A 17,865-nucleotide genomic window follows, 5' to 3' on the forward strand; every position below is an offset into this window, starting at 1 on the left:
TTGGCAAAAGGCCTTGTTATATGACAGTAATACGCATATTGTGATTTAATTTCGTTTGTGAACATTTTACCAGAGTTTTGACCCTTGATTAAATAACTTGTACTCTGACAGTTTCATGAGGGTGTACATTCTTCTGAAATCAACTCCTCTCACAATTTGTGGAGGAATTTCACGAAACTTGGCAGGATTCTGTTATATGTCAGTAATACGCATATTGTAATTTCGTTTAATTCGGTTGCATTTTACCAGAGTTATGGCATAGTTGCCAGTGGGGGATATTGTGCTCTCAGAGCACTCTTGTTTCTCCATGAAGAAAATATTAGGAAAATCATTGATTTTTAGGAAGGGTACAAAATTTTCCTCAGTGATCCAATTCAGCCGATTTTATTGGAAAAACAAATCAACATGAGAGATTCGACCACTAAGTGGGATTCATGAGTTTCAAGCTGATTGAACCAACAGTGAGCGAACTGGAAGCAACAACAAAACACACGGACCAGTGACAAATATCACTAAAAAAACCCGAGATGGCAGCGACCGCGAATTTTGTGTCTTGCATTACACAACGTTAAAAAATGCTTAAAGTAAACGCTCATCACAACGCCGCACAAAATGAACAATATATTTCGTAAATGTTATTTATTCAATTGACACTAGTTTTATGTTGATGAAACACTTTTAAATGTCTTTAAAGGGCAAACGAAAACATGCTGTTCTCCCATACAAATGTATGGGAGGTTCATCAGCGCAGCGGCGTGCTGTCAAGCCTATGTATAGTACATCACTGTTTGACTATTTTGATAGATCTTTGTATGCATGGTAATGTGCACAACAAGGAACCGGATGTTCTACATTTCTCAGGTGTTTGATGAAACACCGGCGTTATGAAGCCTGGTCCATAAGGTGCTTCAAATCTAGAACTAGAATGGCAGTGTAAATAAATCATTTACAGTGTTTGATGTGATGGTTCATAGCGGCAGATGTTTTGTTCGGTGCTGCTTTGTTTTTGTGTTTTTTTTTTTTTTTTTTGTAGTCATTTTATTTGATCAAAGCTAGACATCTTTAGTGTTCATGTTCTCGTTTGTCTTTAGATCATCATCGTGCAGCTTGGAGGGAAGCCTTTCTCCTGCACAGCTCTCACCCTGGATCAGTGGCTCTGGTGTATTTTCATTGGTGTCGGCGAACTGCTTTGGGGCCAGGTACTGCAAATTCCCATCATTGAAATAGGCAGGACTGCTTTTTATTTGCATGGTGCACAGTTTAATTTCTTTCAAACAGGATTCTAAAAAGCCCCGCTCGTTTGAATAAAGCTCGTAGGTGTTGTGTGGTGTTTTTTTTTTTTTTTTGCATCGAAAAGCTCCATCTGCACATGACAAAGTGTGAAAGAACGGTGTGAGGGAGACAGAGAGAGAGACGCCGCACTTCTCTCAGCATGATGGTGTAATGAAAACATCATGGCATAGTGCTCAGACGTGGGTGACATTCAGCAGCTCGCACCTGATAGGAGTGTGTGTGTGTGTATGTACACTTTGGAGAATGAAAGTGCATGTGAATCCAGGTCTGTGGGAGGGAGAGAAGGCATGAGGAGGAGGGTGGATGGTGGATGAGGTGATGGCACATTGCACAGCATTGCCTGTGAACTGTTGCCACCCCCCAAAAAAATCGCACATCCCAAAGACGCACTGCATGGCAGTATAATGAGACATGAAAAGTTTATAGCCTGCAATTACACACCATCACAGGGGACTGGAAACTGAGCATGGTACTCCCACTGCATCTCCCCTGTCTCATGCGTGTACACACAACCCTGCATTCATCTGAGACTGTAGGTACTGCACTTAGTAGGTAAATGCATTGTTAAGATTTCCATGTGTCCTGGAAAACCTAGAAATGTAAAGACTTGGTTTCAGTGGAGAATGAATAATAGGCCATAAGAAAGCACCATAGTGGGCTATCAAGCTACAGAGCTTAATATGAGAAATTATACAGTTAAAGGAGCCAAACCAAGAAGAAGCCACAAAGTCTTTAGTTGTCACACGTACACTTAAGCACACAGTGAAATTTAGCCTCTGCATTTAACCCATCTGAAGCACACACAAGTGAGCAGTGAGCGCACACACATGCCCAGAGCAGTGGGCAGCTATGCTACAGCTCCTGGGGAACAGTTGTGGGTTAGGTGCTCTTGCTCAAGGGCACTTCAGCCCAACCTCAGGCCATGGCCGCCCCCGTTTGATGGTAGCCACCAATTCCCCGTCTGATGGTCCTTGGATCATTGTACCTGTGTCACATGTCTCGTACGCATCAGCATTTTACAGCACTGAGAGGAACATCACTTGTGGACATTTGTGAAGCAATGACATTCTTTATTCACAACATTCTGTTCCCCAGTAGTAAGCAGTGTTCCTACTCTGAGTGGTTATCTTCCCCAGTTAGAAGCTGTATTAACACATTAAGTGATTCTCAGGCTTTGTAAAGTATGCAGTTTGCACTATTTGAGTGCTGTCTGATGAGATGCGCCATCAGAATGTGTTACAAACCCTCACAGTGATTTTGACACATAGCTGCGACTAGTGATGCAAGAAACAGCTCTGTCAATCTGGAACGAAAGGCTTTGCATCGAATGGATGATTATGTATGTAACTGTGGTTCTACAACTGAGTGTTGGACGACCAGATAAACCTGGGTCATTCCAGTTGAAAAGGCTAGCCAGAGGATATAGGAGATGGAGGTACCGTATCAGTGTCTTGCAAAAGTATTCATCCCCCTTGGTGTTTGTCCTGTTTTGTCGTATTACAAGCTGGAATTAAAATTGATTTTTTGGGAGGTTAGCACCATTTGATTTACACAACATGCCTACAAGTTTAAAGGTGCACATTGTTTTTTATTGTGACACAAACAATAATTAAGATGAAAAAAACAGAAATCTGGAGTGTGCATAGGTATTCACCCACTTTTGTATGAAATAAGAGCTGGTCCAACCATTTCACTTCATAAGTCACATAATTAGCTGATTTAAGATCTACCTGTGTGCAATCAAAGTGTCACATGATGTCTGTATAAATCAACCTGTTCTGGAAAGACCCTGCAACACCATTCCTAAGCAAGCAACATGAAAACCAAGGAGCACTCCAAACAGGTCAAAGACGACAAAGTTGTGGAGAAGTATAAATCAGGGTTGGGATATAAAAAATATCCCAAACTTTGAACATCCCACGGAGCTCCATTATCGCAAAATGGGAAAAAAATATGGCACCACTACAAACCTGACAAGAGAACCAAAGACAACACTGAAGGAGCTGCAGAGCTCCACAGTGGAGATGGGAGTATCTGTCCATAGGACCACTTTATGGGAGAGTGGCCAGAAAAAAGTCATTGCTTAAGAAAACACGTTTGCAGTTTGCCCAACAGCATGTGGCAGACTCTCCAAACACATGGAAGATGATTCTCTGGCCAGATGAGACTAAAATTTATCTTTTTGGCCATCGTGGGAAATGCCATGTGTGGTGCAAACCCAACACCCTGAGAAGACCATTCCTACAGTGAAGCATGGTGGTGGCAGCATCATGCTGTGGGGATGTTTTTCATCTGCAGGGACAGGAAAGCTGGTCAGGACTGAAGGAAAGATGGATGGCAGTAAATACAAGGCAATTCTGGAGGAAAACCTGCTTGAGTCAGCCAGAGGTTTGAGACTGGGATGAAGGTTCACGTTCCAACAGGACAATGACCCTAAACATACTGCTAAAGCTACACTGGAATGGTTTAAAGAGAAACATTTAAATGTCTTTGAATGGCCTAATCAAAGCCCAGACCTCAATCCAATTGAGAATTTGTGGCATAACTTGAAGATTGCTGTACACCAATGCAACCCATCTAACTTGAAGGAGTTGGAGCAGTTTTGCCTTGAGGAATGGGCAAAAATCCCAGTGGCTAGATGTGCTAAGCTCATAGAGGCATACCCTAAGAGACTTACAGATGTAATGGCAGCAAAAGGTGGCCCTCCAAAGTATTGACTGGGGGGGATGAATACCTCTGCACGCTCCAGATTTCTGTTTTTTTTTATCTTAATTATTGTTTGTGTCACAATAAAACAGCAATTTTTACCTTTAAAGTGGTATGCATGTTGTGTAAATCAAATGGTGCTAACCCCCCCAAAAATCCATTTTAATTCCAGCTTGTAATGTGACAAAACAGGATAAACACCAAGGGCAATGAATACTTTTGCAAGACACTGTATGTACATCAACCATTAAGAGAGTTGTGGATCACCATAGCTTGAGTGGCTACTGTGCAAGGAAGAACCTATTTCAAGACCGACATAAAAAGGCCAGACTGAAGTGCAGCTGATCACCATGCTTTTGGAGGCGTGTTATGATTATTATGGCTGTAATGATCGGTATTTTGTATGGAGGAAAAATGTTGAGGATTTTAATTTGAAGAATACCATTAAAAACTTTGAAGCACGGGGATGGCAGCATCATGTTGTGGAGGCATTTTGCTGGAAAAAGGGCTGGTGCACTTCAGAAACTATCTGAGGAAGGAGGATTACCTAGAAATACTGACGCATTTCAAGACAGCTAGAAAGTTCAAACTTGGTCACAACTAGGTCTTCTAGCAGGACAATGATTCTAAGCATAGCTCCAAAGTTTGCAAAATGGCTTGAAGGCAAGAACTTGAAAAGGATTGGAGTGGCCATAAACCTGACTGAGGTTATATCAGTTCTGTGAGGAGAAAGAAGCAAAGTTTTATGAGAAAACTTTGGAAAACTACACCAAGCATTTTAAGTGAATCAAGTAAAAGGCAATGTGACGAATAACCAAATGTGTGGAACCTTTTGATCAACTGAAAATCTAGTATATGAAATAAAAACGGAAAGACGTCTCTTTATTATTTTGAAACAAACTCTTATGGAAATAAAGTAGATACTCTGATTGCCTTAAAGTAGCAAATGCATCATAACATGAAAGGTGCAGAGTTGTGAAAAATTGAGTTTGAATGTCTTTTGCTTGGGGTGGGTAAACTTTTGGCCTTGACTCGTGTAATAACGGTCCACTTTATCACTGATGAATAAGGCATCCTTAAAACATGTCTGCGTCACATGCTGTATATATCTCAGCATCTTTCTCATCAGTTGCTGCCTTCGTTGCTGCTTTCCCAAGTTTATCATCTATGGTGAACTTTAACTTTTGATGTATGACACCACACTGTAGTGAATTAATCTCAAGATGACGTTTGTAAGTCACAGTTGTCCGGTATACAGCGCAAGTGATGAAAAATGTTTTGCAAAAGTAGTATAAAATGATTAAAAAGAAAACCCTTTTGATATTATTTCACTGTCAAATAAATGATTTGCACGTGTTTGTTTGGTATTTTGTTATTGATAAAAATCCAAGTAATTTTGTTTTTAATTTATCTTAAATCCCGGAGCATTTTGTTAAGAAACGCATGCATTTTTTTGACCGAGTCAACTGCGTCTGTACTGTTCAGGCAAACATCATGGACAGCAATTTACGTAGAGCTGAAATGAAACATCTCGCTGTATGCTAAGATCATATTTAATGGAAGGCTAAGGGCTGGTAGGTGAATATGTACAGTATGTGACTATCCATCCATTATCTGTAATCGCTTGTCCTGTGCAGGGTCCTGGTTAAGCTGGAGCCTATCCCAGCTGACTATGGGTGAGAGGCGGGGTACACCCTGGACAAGTCGCTAGATCATCGCAGGGCTGACACAGAGACAAACAACCATTCACATTCACACCTACGGTCAAGGGCGGCACGGTGGTGTAGTGGTTAGCGCTGTCGCCTCACAGCAAGAAGGTCCGGGTTCGAGCCCCGTGGCCGGCGAGGGCCTTTCTGTGCGGAGTTTGCATGTTCTCCCCGTGTCCGCGTGGGTTTCCTCCGGGTGCTCCGGTTTCCCCCACAGTCCAAAGACATGCAGGTTAGGTTAACTGGTGACTCTAAATTGACCGTAGGTGTGAATGTGAGTGTGAATGGTTGTCTGTGTCTATGTGTCAGCCCTGTGATGACCTGGCGACTTTTCCAGGGTGTACCCCGCCTTTCGCCCATAGTCAGCTGGGATAGGCTCCAGCTTGCCTGCGACCCTGTAGAACAGGATAAAGCGGCTAGAGATAATGAGATGAGATGAGACCTACGGTCAATTTAAAGCCACCAATTAGCCTAACCTGCATGTCTTTGGACTGTGGGGGGGAAAGCGGAGCACCCAGAGGAAACCCACGCAGACATGGGGAAGAACATGCAAACTCCACACAGAAAGGCCCCTGTCGACCACTGGGCTTGAACCCAGAACCTTCTTGCTGTGAGGTGACGGTGTTAACCACTACACCACCTTGCTGCCCAATATGTGACTAAATAATGTAAATTTAAAACTATAGCTGTTCTACTCAATCGCAGTAAAAGTTATGAAAGGTTGACGTTTGTAAAACTGTTGGCACCATTTCAGTTAATTATGTTTTTCCATGTGTTTTGTGGTGTGGAAATAGTCATTAAGCTACATTGACTTTTGTTAACCACTCGTTCTCACAAATTCTTTCTTCTGAAATTGTAGTCCCAGGACAAAATGACACTCTTGACTGGATAATTCATTGAAAGCAATGTGTTTTTTTCAGAAATATTTGTTGATTGTCTGTCTCTACAGCTGCCCTTATTCCCATTCTTACCTCAGTACAGGGAAATTTGACGAAATCATGTCTGTTTGAATCCATCGGTGTGAATAAATGGAGTGGTAAATGGAGATTAGGCTGAAAATGGGAAATCTTGGTCTATTAATGCAATAACAATGACCAAATAAATTTTTTTCTTTTAAAATCCAGTTTCAGTGACCGAAAGATTTAGGCTGGTGTGGCTATGAAAGGCTATCTTTATAATCAGGATACTTATATATATTAATAAATTCAACTAAACAATCTGCATAAGACTAATTGTGATGTACCAGTCAAAAGTTTGGACACACCTTCTAATCAGTCTTTATTTTTATTAATTAAAATACACTTCATGTCTTAAAGTAATGATGGATGTCATTTCTCTTTACTTAGTTGAGCGGTTCTTGACATAATATGGATTACTACAGTTGTGGAACAGGGCTATTTACTGTATTTTTATGATTTAGTATTTACTGTTTGATCTCGAACGCATTAAGAAGGCAAGAAATTCCACTAATTAAAGGTGCTGACTGCAAAGTTGAATGCTGGGCAAAATGTTCTATGTCTATAGCTGTTGGAGTTTTGATATGTTTCGCTGCTGCACACACCGTGTATCCTGTGTGTTACTGTTTTGTCAAGATACAATGCGTTCCACGTTTTACAATTCTGGAAATTGCCAAAGCAAATGAGCAACAGTATCACGTGACCACTGTGAGGCGTTTGAGCCACTTTTAACCAAAACAATTCGGCATGGGCAAACATGGCGGACTCCGTTCTCCCACCAGCTAAAAGCCAGCGGAAAAGAAAAGGAAAGCCTGCTTAGTGAGTGCAACTGCAAAATAGAGCAAGGTTAGATGATTTCATTTTTCCAAACGGATAACTAAATGATTCTAGCTAGTGCTTAGCTATCTTAGCCTGAGAATGCATGGGCTCCACTCTACAATAGCGAGTATGGAGTTGTACGCCTAATGTTTTGATCTGACAAAGAAACGATAACTCAAAAGCACTAACAGAGAACAGGATAAAGCGGCTAGAGAAAATGAGATGAGACTAACAGAGAAAAGGTATAGTCTTTTGTTTCACAAATCAATTCACAAATATCAACCACAAATTGCATACCTGTGTCTCAAAACTTTGAGGTCAATTGCTCAAGAGCATTTCAGCCATTCCTGCTGGTCCAGGGAATCAAACTGGCAACCTTTTGGTCCCAAAGCTGTTTCTCTAACCTTTAGGCCATGGCTTTCTGGCTTCCTTGTGTTCGGCTATTTCCGTAAGGCCATACTGTTTACCTCATGAGGTAGGTAAATGGTCCCAGAACGGAGAAAATCAACCCTCAGCACATCAAAATGATCATATCTCATTGTTCTTGTGAAACATAGGAAAATGCCATGCACAATAAAATAAATTTTTTGAAAATTTCAGACGACTTTGCAGTCAGTAGCTTGAACTTTTGACGAGGCACACTTGTTAATTGAAAAGCATTCCAGGTGACTACCTCATAAAGCTGGTTAAGATAATGGCAATAAGTGTGTAAAGCGTCAAGGTAAACGGTGGCTACATTCAATAATCTATGGGTCAGTCCATGAAATGTTACTTTTCATTGGTCTGGGTTTACATAATCATTTCATCTTTAATTTCCATGATTTAAAGAAATATTTAGCAGATTATCCATAAATATTGTTTGAAGAAATAAAATAAATAAAAAAAATGAAGTTTTCTTTTGAAATAAAGAAATGTGAAACATTTTCTTCCCCTGTGACTGGACATGGATGACACGTTTTTTGTGACATGGAATATTTGCTGACTTTGAGCTTAAATAAACCTTCATTACTTTCTGAGAATTTCAATAAAATTAGTTTCATGGTACTTGCAATTTAGTTTTACACTCACATAATAAAGTTAAGAAGGTTCTATAAACTATTTAGCTTCGAATTCATCCACTAAAAATAGGTTGTGAACGTAACATTGTGATGTCCTACCGTGTTACGTTAGAAACCAGGCTTATAAAAAATGATAAAACGAGTTGAAATCATGATTGATGTTTTTAATATAAAGAAGAATATACTATAAAACGATGTAGGTAGAAAGAAATTTAAACAAACGGCAATAAAAGAAATTATCGATGTTTTTTCTCACATCCTAACTTAGCGTCCACTCACTTCCTGGTTCGTTCACAACCTGCGAGACCTATTTACTCAATCTAGGTCAGCTGAACTGGCGCGAGAGAACTTCTCGCGGGATCTCACACACCACAACACGTGCTCTAGAGAAGTGCAGATATAAGTGTGACTAAGTAAAGTAATGAATTCAGTAATCTCATTTACCCCATATAGGATGAAACTGTTTCCTGTTAATGACTGTTGTTATTGTTCATATCTTAGAGATTTTATGAAGTTTGTGAAATACTGGTATTTCATATTTTCAGTGTTTATGATGTTGAACTAATATTTCTAATGAATTCTTATTCAGTGTTAATGTTTAAAGTAAGCAAATAAAAGCAAAAAATTGATTTTATCAATATTTTTCCTTTATTTTTAAAAGCTTGTTCGTGTCCTTGTTACATTAGCAACCGGGTAAATATTTATGGATTTTATCATACATTGTAGAGCAGGAGTTATCTTAACAACTATGTTATATTTTCTTATATGGTCAATGCTTCATGGAAATAAAAGTTGTAAATTGTTTTAAGTGACTCCCTCTATGTCACATTTTGGTAACCCCATTTCATGGACTGACCCCTATAAAATATGACTTTTTTTAACACTTTTTTGTTTACCACATAATCCCTTATGTTCCATGAGTAGGTACAGTATGTTTAATCTTTTGACTGGTACTGTATAAGTAGAACTGCTAATCTGACATTTCTCCCCTTCTTCATCAGTTCGTCTCCACCATCCCCACACACCGCCTCAAGTTCCTGACGACGGTTGGTCATGGCAGCACCAAGGAGGAAATGCAGAAAGAGGAGCAGATCGAGGACGTGGATGAGATTGACCATGCTGAGATGGAGCTACGCCGCGGTCAGATCCTCTGGTTCCGAGGGCTCAACCGCATCCAGACTCAGGTACTCCCACAATACATCTCACTTACCACTGTAGCATTCTTGTCCAGCCATGACCACAGCTGCAGGAGCAAGGAACATGAAGACATTGTGTTTTTTTGTTTTTGACATTATTTCAATCTGAATTATGTTTATCTTGAAATAAAGTGACATTTAATAGGAGAAAAAAATCAACAATCTTAAACATAAGGCATAATGATTAAGTTTCATGTTTTGTTAGCTCCGAAAAAGTGCAAGAGTTAGTCAATCAATGTCCAATTAATAAGAAATTCAAACTAGACGTAGTGGAGACAGTGAATCTTGTACCAGTTATTCAAATAAATTCCACAGTGTTTCCACAGAGATTCAGCTTGACTAGTTAGTGATCTACAAGATGAGAAGCATGATGGCTATTCGAAAGTTGCGGCTTTGGAAGCTGATCCGATTGAGCAGCTTTTATGAAGGAATGACGTGAGGGCTAAATCCTGCTGGCAGTACTACTACGTTTGACTGAATAGCATTCTGGGTAACAAAGGAAACTATTAAAGCCAATGAAAGTTTGAGGATTTTTTTAGTTTCATCTTGGACACCATTGAAAATCACATGTATATTATAAAGCTTAACATGTAGGGGTGGATTTTTCCTTTAATTGGAGAAGTTAACAGCACCACGCTATAAAGTAAAAATAAACAGATGAAATGGTCAAACAAAAAATTTAATGATGGGGGGGGGGAAACAAACCATAAATATTAATGGAGGACAGCCTTTGTTTCTCCTTTGATCCCATTCACGCAAACTCACAAACTCCCAGAAGCCTGAGCTGAGCAGTGGTGCGTCTCATATCCAAGCGCGCCATGGTAAAGAACAAGACACTCTGGGATGGAACACACTTCCCTCATGGGTATAAGACTTAGCTACAGCTTACTAGAAATCCAGAGAGAGTGACTGTCTAGAGACCAAAATCCTGAGTGTGACACACTAGGGGGTAGAGGTTTGACCTGCCCAAGCTGCTTCAAATAAAAATCCTTTACTGGAGAATTTAGTGCAGTATGGAGACTTTATACAGTTTCAACTAAAGGATTCCCAGCATGAACAGCTTCATGGGTTTGCACAGATTTGTTTATCTTCCAGGATTGTCTGTTCTGTTGGTTTTGTGGGTGTTGATTGGATGAAGCCAATACTGAGCCTGATGGAGAATTCTTTATGGAACGCTGAGGCAGGGGCGTTATGCCTCCTACTGAGCACCGATGAACGTTCCATATGAATGTCCACAGGCAACATGTTTCTCCCGTTGGGCTTCATTAGGTTTTCTGTCCGCCTCTGAAAATGGAACGCTTAACACTGATCATAATTTTATATTTCAGTGCTGAAATGCAATTTTGTTTACAGTAGCGAATCAGATCATGAGGCTTCCAGGCTATCAGTCTTTGTCTGTCTTTTGCACTTTCACTTTGTTTTTCCATTTTAACTTGTTGTTCACTTGGGGGGGGTATATATTATAAACAGTTATTCCATAAAATCGAGTCGTCCACGAGCTGATAGCCGACGAGGCGCGTAGCACCGAGTTGCTATAAGCCATGTATGACGAGATTGAGTGGAATAACTGATTTATTCTATCCACATTCACTGGATTTTGAGAAATAAAGCATTTTTATTTTTTGCAAATTCGATAAATAAAAACTTTATCCAAAACGTCTGACAAAATCTTTTCTGCTTAGAATATAAACAAACTAGTGAAATGACAGTCGCAATTTGTGAAAAATGCTGCTATAATCTTTGAAAAATAAAAAAAGGTAACTTTTTACCATCAAATACTTTTATTCCATATTTTGTTGCTTGCTTTTTTTTGTGTATTTTTTGCTGTTTTCTTCTTTAGGATTTTTTGCCGGTTAGCAAACCAACTTAAAAGTGCATTACCGCCACCAAGTGGACTGGAGTGTGGAACAGGAGATATGGGGGGGGGACAATATTCTTTTAGCTATTTCTGTTTCTTTTAAATACTTGATAATTTTGGGGGTTTTGTTTTCGAGTCGAATTTTTATTTCGTCCTCGGTTGGTTCAGCAACACACTCCGCCATTTTGTTTTTCTCTACTCACGGTATATGAGCTGATAGCCTAGTAGTAGAATAGCCAATCGGAGCGCACAATTGCCCATGTCCAGTGAATGTGGATAGAATATATATATATATAAAATGTGTGCGTCAGTCCACCAGATTTTCATACCAGATGCTCAGATGATGGATTTTGAGTTATACCTGCTGCATTACACTACCAAGCCTCTGTATGCAGGAAATGCAAACTAAAGTGAAATTGGACGAAGGGAAGTTACTGTAAATCTGACAGGAAATCATGTGCGCGCAGCCCAAAATGGTCCATTTTCCAGGCAGAAAGCCTTCAAAATGTACATGATGTTTCAGCTAGGTCGGAAGTGTATTTTTGGACCAGAATGACACTACTTTTACTCTGGATTTGCAATACAGCGATAGGTAATTTAATTTGATGCCTCGTTGATTGGTTGGCACCATGCCAAATTAATTTTTGCTACTGTGCCAATTATGTCAGAATATTAGTTGCTGATGCTCTGTTTCTAACATGGGACCAACTTTAACCTGTACAAAATGTTCCCAACAAAGCTAGAACTGTTGTTGATACAAGATAGTCAGTCATAAAATGTGTTTTTATTCTTTCTAACCTCTGAACATGCAGTATTGAAAGCATGGAGACCAGGACGCAGAATCAGTCAGTACATGCTGGGTGCGATTTGCTGGGGGGGATGGTGGGGATCATCCCCCCCCTCTGGTTTTTATCTCTGCTGAAAAAAAATCCTCGGGGACAACCCTGTCAATAAAACAAACAAACCAAAAAAAAAAGTTGACATGACAGGCATGTTGTGACACAGTTTTCTGTGGTCTACATTGCACTGACTTTCAAAATGACCCGAAGTGGCAGCTTTGATGTTCATGAACGTCCCCAGCAAATAGATACATTGTAGATAATAACAATATCTTTGCGTTCTATGCAGGGATGCAAACAGCGCGCCTTTTGGCGGATGCCGCCTTTTTCACGGCCGATTTTTATTTATTTATTTATTTTTTTAGGGGGGACGTTGGAGTGTCTGATTATAATTTCAAAGTAAATTCTGTATTAAAATTACTAAATAAGCAAATCCGTTACAGTCCATGAAACAGGAAGTATAAGGATGAGAAAAAAACAGTTTAAATCGGAAAGCTGCGCACAATGTGAACTGCGTCATCAGAGCAAACTGTTCATTTAGTATTCATGTGTTTTAGTGATTTTCGAGTCACTGTCCATTTAATCCGGAGGGAGAGAAACATCACAGCAACGTGACAAGCAATGCGAACTTTGTTGTGTTAGTGTTCGTGTATTTAGTCAGAGAGATAGGAAGATGAATTTACTATCTCTGGTTTAGTGTTCGTTTTCATTTAGTGTTATTCATTTGATATCATCGGATGTTATTGAGCTGTTAGCCTATTGTTACCTTAATTTTGTGACGTTTCATGATTAAAAAAAAAAAACCATCCCCCCTTCTGGTTTTTTGACAAATCGCACCCTGAGTACATGTATAGTGAATGGACGCTATCGAGTGTTGACTCATTTTCGGTTCTAGAGAGTAACGACACGGCAGTCATTTAAAACAAGTCCCTGTCTCAAGTCCTCTCGAACCAGCCTCAGTCCAACCCAGTCGTGGATGATGTTCAGTGATGGTAAAGTGGTAAATGTATCCCGTAGGAGTGCTATTGAGGTGATTTATTCGTTCATAGTTACTGGATCAGCCAGCGAAAACGGTGTAAAATATCATGCGCTTTTCAACGCAATTTCTACGCATTTTGTAAACAGAGCATCTGGTACAAAAATCCCATGGCATGATACACATGCTTTATATATGACATGCTCACCCTATTGGTCAAGCTAAGTCAAATGCACGATTTATCTGTTGTTTAGTCACTGATTATGAAATTGATACCCGAAATCATCCTGATTATCTTCTTTTTATCTTTTTAATATTTCTTGCTTGTGAGGTTGCAATATTAGTGAAATGCATTATTTTGTTCCTGACCTCTCTCACACACCTAGTTTAATCCAGTCTTCCAGCGTCTTTTGTATCGTGCTTTCCTTTATTTTATCCAACTGAATTTTAATTGTCAGCTAAATGACCTGACTGTGAAACTTTTTGATTGATGTGTACCTTATATACATCTATGTATAAGTATATCTCGTGATCTGCATCTGAATGTGCACTGTGATGATTGATTCGTGTTGAACTGGGGCAGGCAGTGATATCAAGGGACAAATGGGAAGTTTTGTCGTGCGTGTGTGTCATCTGCCCTGGATTTTGTTCCAAACCCACTTCCCTGTCCTTGATTTCCAGACTGTCTCTTCCCTCTTTGCCTTCAAGCTCTGATCTAGACAAGGTTGAACGTTCCCTTTCGGTCTCTCCGTTTGACCACAAAAAACTGCTGCTCTCCTAATTAGCTCTTTATCGCCTTTCCTGTCCCACCAACACAATTTCTAATCCTCCTGGATTTCTTTTTTTTTTTATCAGTCATGCATGGTTAGTGGTACACAATAGAGGAATTAATTGGCACATACACAATTCACAGCGAACTCATCAATGCCTGTCTTTTAGAACCAGTTTTTTGTCACCCCTTTGTGGTCCTGATTTCCCTTTTTTTTCCTTTTCAATGGGAGCCTTCAGCCTTTCCTTCGTTCCAAAATAACCGAAAAACTTTCCCCGACAAAAAGGAAGAGTTCTATTGACTTAAAAGTCGCCTTTCATCCCTCCTCTTCTTCAGCTGCCTCAAATTTAATTGTTATGGGGTTTTCATTGTCTGTTTTTCAATAACGTATGTCTGCTATAACCACTGATTGCTTTCTACACCTTGGTGTCTTTCTGTCTTCCGTTCTCCCTCTTCTTCTGTTTCTTCTTTCTCTCTTTTCTTCATCCGGGCCTCTCCCTCTCCTTTGCAGATGGACGTGGTTTATACATTCCAGTCAAGCCAAACGGCGGTGCCCGGTGCGCTGCGGCGCCAGCCTTCGGTGGTCAGCCAGCACAACGACGCAAAAACAGTTTCTAGCCCCACGCATGTAGGGCTTTCCCCTTCCTCTGCCACAGCTCTGCCTGCCCCTGCTTCCTCCTCTACTGCAGGCAGTGAGTGGCTCTTAACACACAAGCCAAACTGCTTCTGCATGAGTGACCAAAGCACTATAACCTCCTTCTTCTTTCTCACCTCTCTTTCCAACTATCTGTCTTTGTATCCGTGTCTCAGATCACCAAATGCTTGCTCTCTCTCTCTCTCTCTCTCTCTCTCTCTCTCTCTCTCTCTCTCTCCAAGCATTTGGATATCTGGGGTACTCTAGCACGAAGGCTTAACTGTGGAATTTGGCTCCGTCCATAGATTATGCACTCAACTTTGGGTGGAGGGATTTTTGTCAGATTCCTTTCCCATTTCTCAGTTCCATGCCTGGATTGAACAGTTTTGGTTTTTTTTTCAACAAAGCAGATTTCAGCGAATTATTCCCCTGATTGGCACAGTGAAGAATTCAGTTTAACACATTTATTTTAAAGAGGCTCTGTAAAACTGTACCTATATTAATATTATAAATAACACATCTGCAGGATATAATGAAAAAAACATAAATCCAATCTCGGTGCTTCTTAAAGACCCCTGAAGCCAGAAGTTCAGAAAATTTCAGCATGGTGTTGAAATTAAATGTTTTATATGCAGAAAATGAGTAAGTAAGAAGTTGCACAGTTCCCAAACTTGTTTTGCCAAGTGAGCCCAAAAGGGTATAGCTGAGGCAGAAACGCGTCTGTTTTTCTTGCCGGACTCGTACGCTAGGATCCCAACAAAGACTAAAAATTACTCCTACTTGGAATTTGGCTTGTTTCTTCATAGTAAGAGTGACGTGTTGTAGTATTCATTACTTGAATGAATGAATGAAACAGATTGCAACTTTCTCTCACAAGCCCGTTTGTAAATCAAGCAATTTGTGATTTGGGGTCAGGTCTCCTAGTTCGGGAAGCCAAGACAATATTCTATAACTTTTTAATATTAATCAACCTGTTTTTAGTTCCTTTTTTTTCTCCTAATTCTATTGGCAAGCAATGTTGCTTCTTTCCATAAGTAAATGCTTAAAATGAGCAAAACTATTTCAAGCTTGAAATTTCTAAAGTGTCTACAAATAGGATTAATAAGCATATATTTGGTTTATTATAGTCTTATAATTAAATAATAATGGCTGGCTTTTTTTCATGGTCTATCAGATATATTCCATTCAGCTAGCATGATATTGAACGAGTCGAAGACTTGTTCAATATCATGCTAGCTGAATGGAATATATCTGATAGACCATGAAAAAAAGCCAGCCATTATTATTATACATATACACTCTCTTCATATCAGCATTCTCGAAGGCCAACGCGAGCTTACCTGCAACTCGGTGCTGTTAGCATGGCAGTCCAGTTACATTCTAACTGGTGTAGTGTTAGTGCAGGCCAATGCTAGTGCAGTCAAGCCAAATATTATGATGATTATTCTTATTATTTTCCCTGTGTAATTTAGTTAGCTACTTTTAAAATCAGCATCAACAACTACACATAACGGAGTGACCTGGCAACCAAAAGTCTCTCAAAATCTTCTGCTTTTATCGAAGCAAACCTTGCAGCCATATTTGTTTACAGTCACTCACTAGTGTGGAAGTTTTACATCTCCAACGTGTCTCTTTTCCAGTTTTTCAATGTCCATTGGTATGTTTTTCTCTTGTAAATATGCATGAAGAAAATATAATGAAGTTTTGGAAACCTTTCAGGTGTTCAGCGCGTCTTTAGTTTCAGTTTATTTATTTAGTGCTTAAACCGCACACTGGATTAGCCTCATCATCTCTCTTTCCCGGCCGACAAAGAAATGATTGTGCGCATGCGCAGCAGAAAAGTTTTGTCATTGGATCTTCGCATGAGCTCTGATGTACCGTATGACGTCGTGCTGTCTTGACAACGTGTAATGTTATAGCAATATTGCACGCTCATTCTCCATTGGGGAGAGTGGCATAATACATGGAGGATAAGCGATATGATAATATTGCATGCCATCAATAAACCCACTAGAAGGGAATAGAATACATGTTTTTATTCCATGGAAAAAGTGGCCTGTATGTATAATAATAGGAAATATTAGCTAGATTTGAGTGTAATCCAAATATTTTTACTCTGCAAGTTGTCATGTTTTATAGTAAAGCTCTAAAACTTGACTAGAAAACGTGGAGGCCTTTTTTCTGTGCGCGCACTGCAGGAACTGAGAACAATCATAGAATGTTAGAATGCCATTCTGAGGGACGTTTTGAGCTCCGACTTCAGGGTAGGCACTCTTCCAGCACAAGAGGAACCATGAGTGATGGAAGTGTACGTTGATTGGTCGAACGCGAGCCAATGCAGCACCGGCAACCTGCATTTTTTTTTTTTAATTTGTGTGAAATGTTAAACATGTTCAATAAACAGCAGCTCTTAATGTTAGTGTTAAAAAATGGAAGAAAAATGAACAGAGAAGTTCAGGCTTTATTGAACATGTATGTGATGGAGGAAATACAGCTCGATTTTGACGCGTCTAAGTGAAATAATATAAAAATCTTAGCTAGCATTTCCTGCTAACGTCACACTAGCAGTCCGGCTTGCGTCACATCAGCGTTCCTACTGCGAACAGACGAAAAGCCCTTGAATGTATGTAGCTCTCAGAGGAGCTCACCAGGGCCTAGTTCCTCTCAATAAATCCCTAGAACTGTTTGGTCTGAAAGATAATAAATATTGGAACAGGGGACTAGTACTAGTCTTTATCTTAAATCTAGCTGCATGTGATCTTATAAATAATTTGCTTTTACAGAGCCATTTGCAATTTGATTCAGTAGATTGCTCCTGACATTAAGACAAATCTGCAAGAGTTACAGATGAAATCAATCCCGTGGAGTGCAAATGTCATTTTCCATTCAGGCTGAGGAACTTTTCAGGCTGAGAAAGAGCATTACAAATGTAAAATATGTACAATATCTACTTATTTAACCCTCATTCCATCACTCTTGGCATTTGGCCTTCTGGTTATACCAGTGCACGGTATTTGACAGGAATACGGATTGCTCTGCCACTGTCTGCATGCAT

General features: G+C 39.8%; 1 protein-coding gene across 8 annotated transcripts in view; it reads left to right on the plus strand.

Annotated features, from left to right (window-relative positions):
- atp2b4 (ATPase plasma membrane Ca2+ transporting 4) overlaps positions 1 to 17,865 on the plus strand; it is a 289,912-nt gene that overhangs the window by 256,945 nt on the left and 15,102 nt on the right. For all 8 annotated transcript variants that reach the window (XM_060910085.1, XM_060910082.1, XM_060910090.1 and 5 more), the window contains 2 exons: positions 1,092 to 1,199; positions 9,540 to 9,722. In XM_060910085.1, coding sequence (XP_060766068.1) covers positions 1,092 to 1,199; positions 9,540 to 9,722 — 291 coding nt within the window. The remainder of the gene's footprint in view (positions 1 to 1,091; positions 1,200 to 9,539; positions 9,723 to 17,865) is intronic.

This window comes from Neoarius graeffei, chromosome 26, assembly GCF_027579695.1.
Source record: "Neoarius graeffei isolate fNeoGra1 chromosome 26, fNeoGra1.pri, whole genome shotgun sequence".
In the NCBI taxonomy this organism is placed as follows: Eukaryota; Metazoa; Chordata; class Actinopteri; order Siluriformes; family Ariidae; genus Neoarius; species Neoarius graeffei.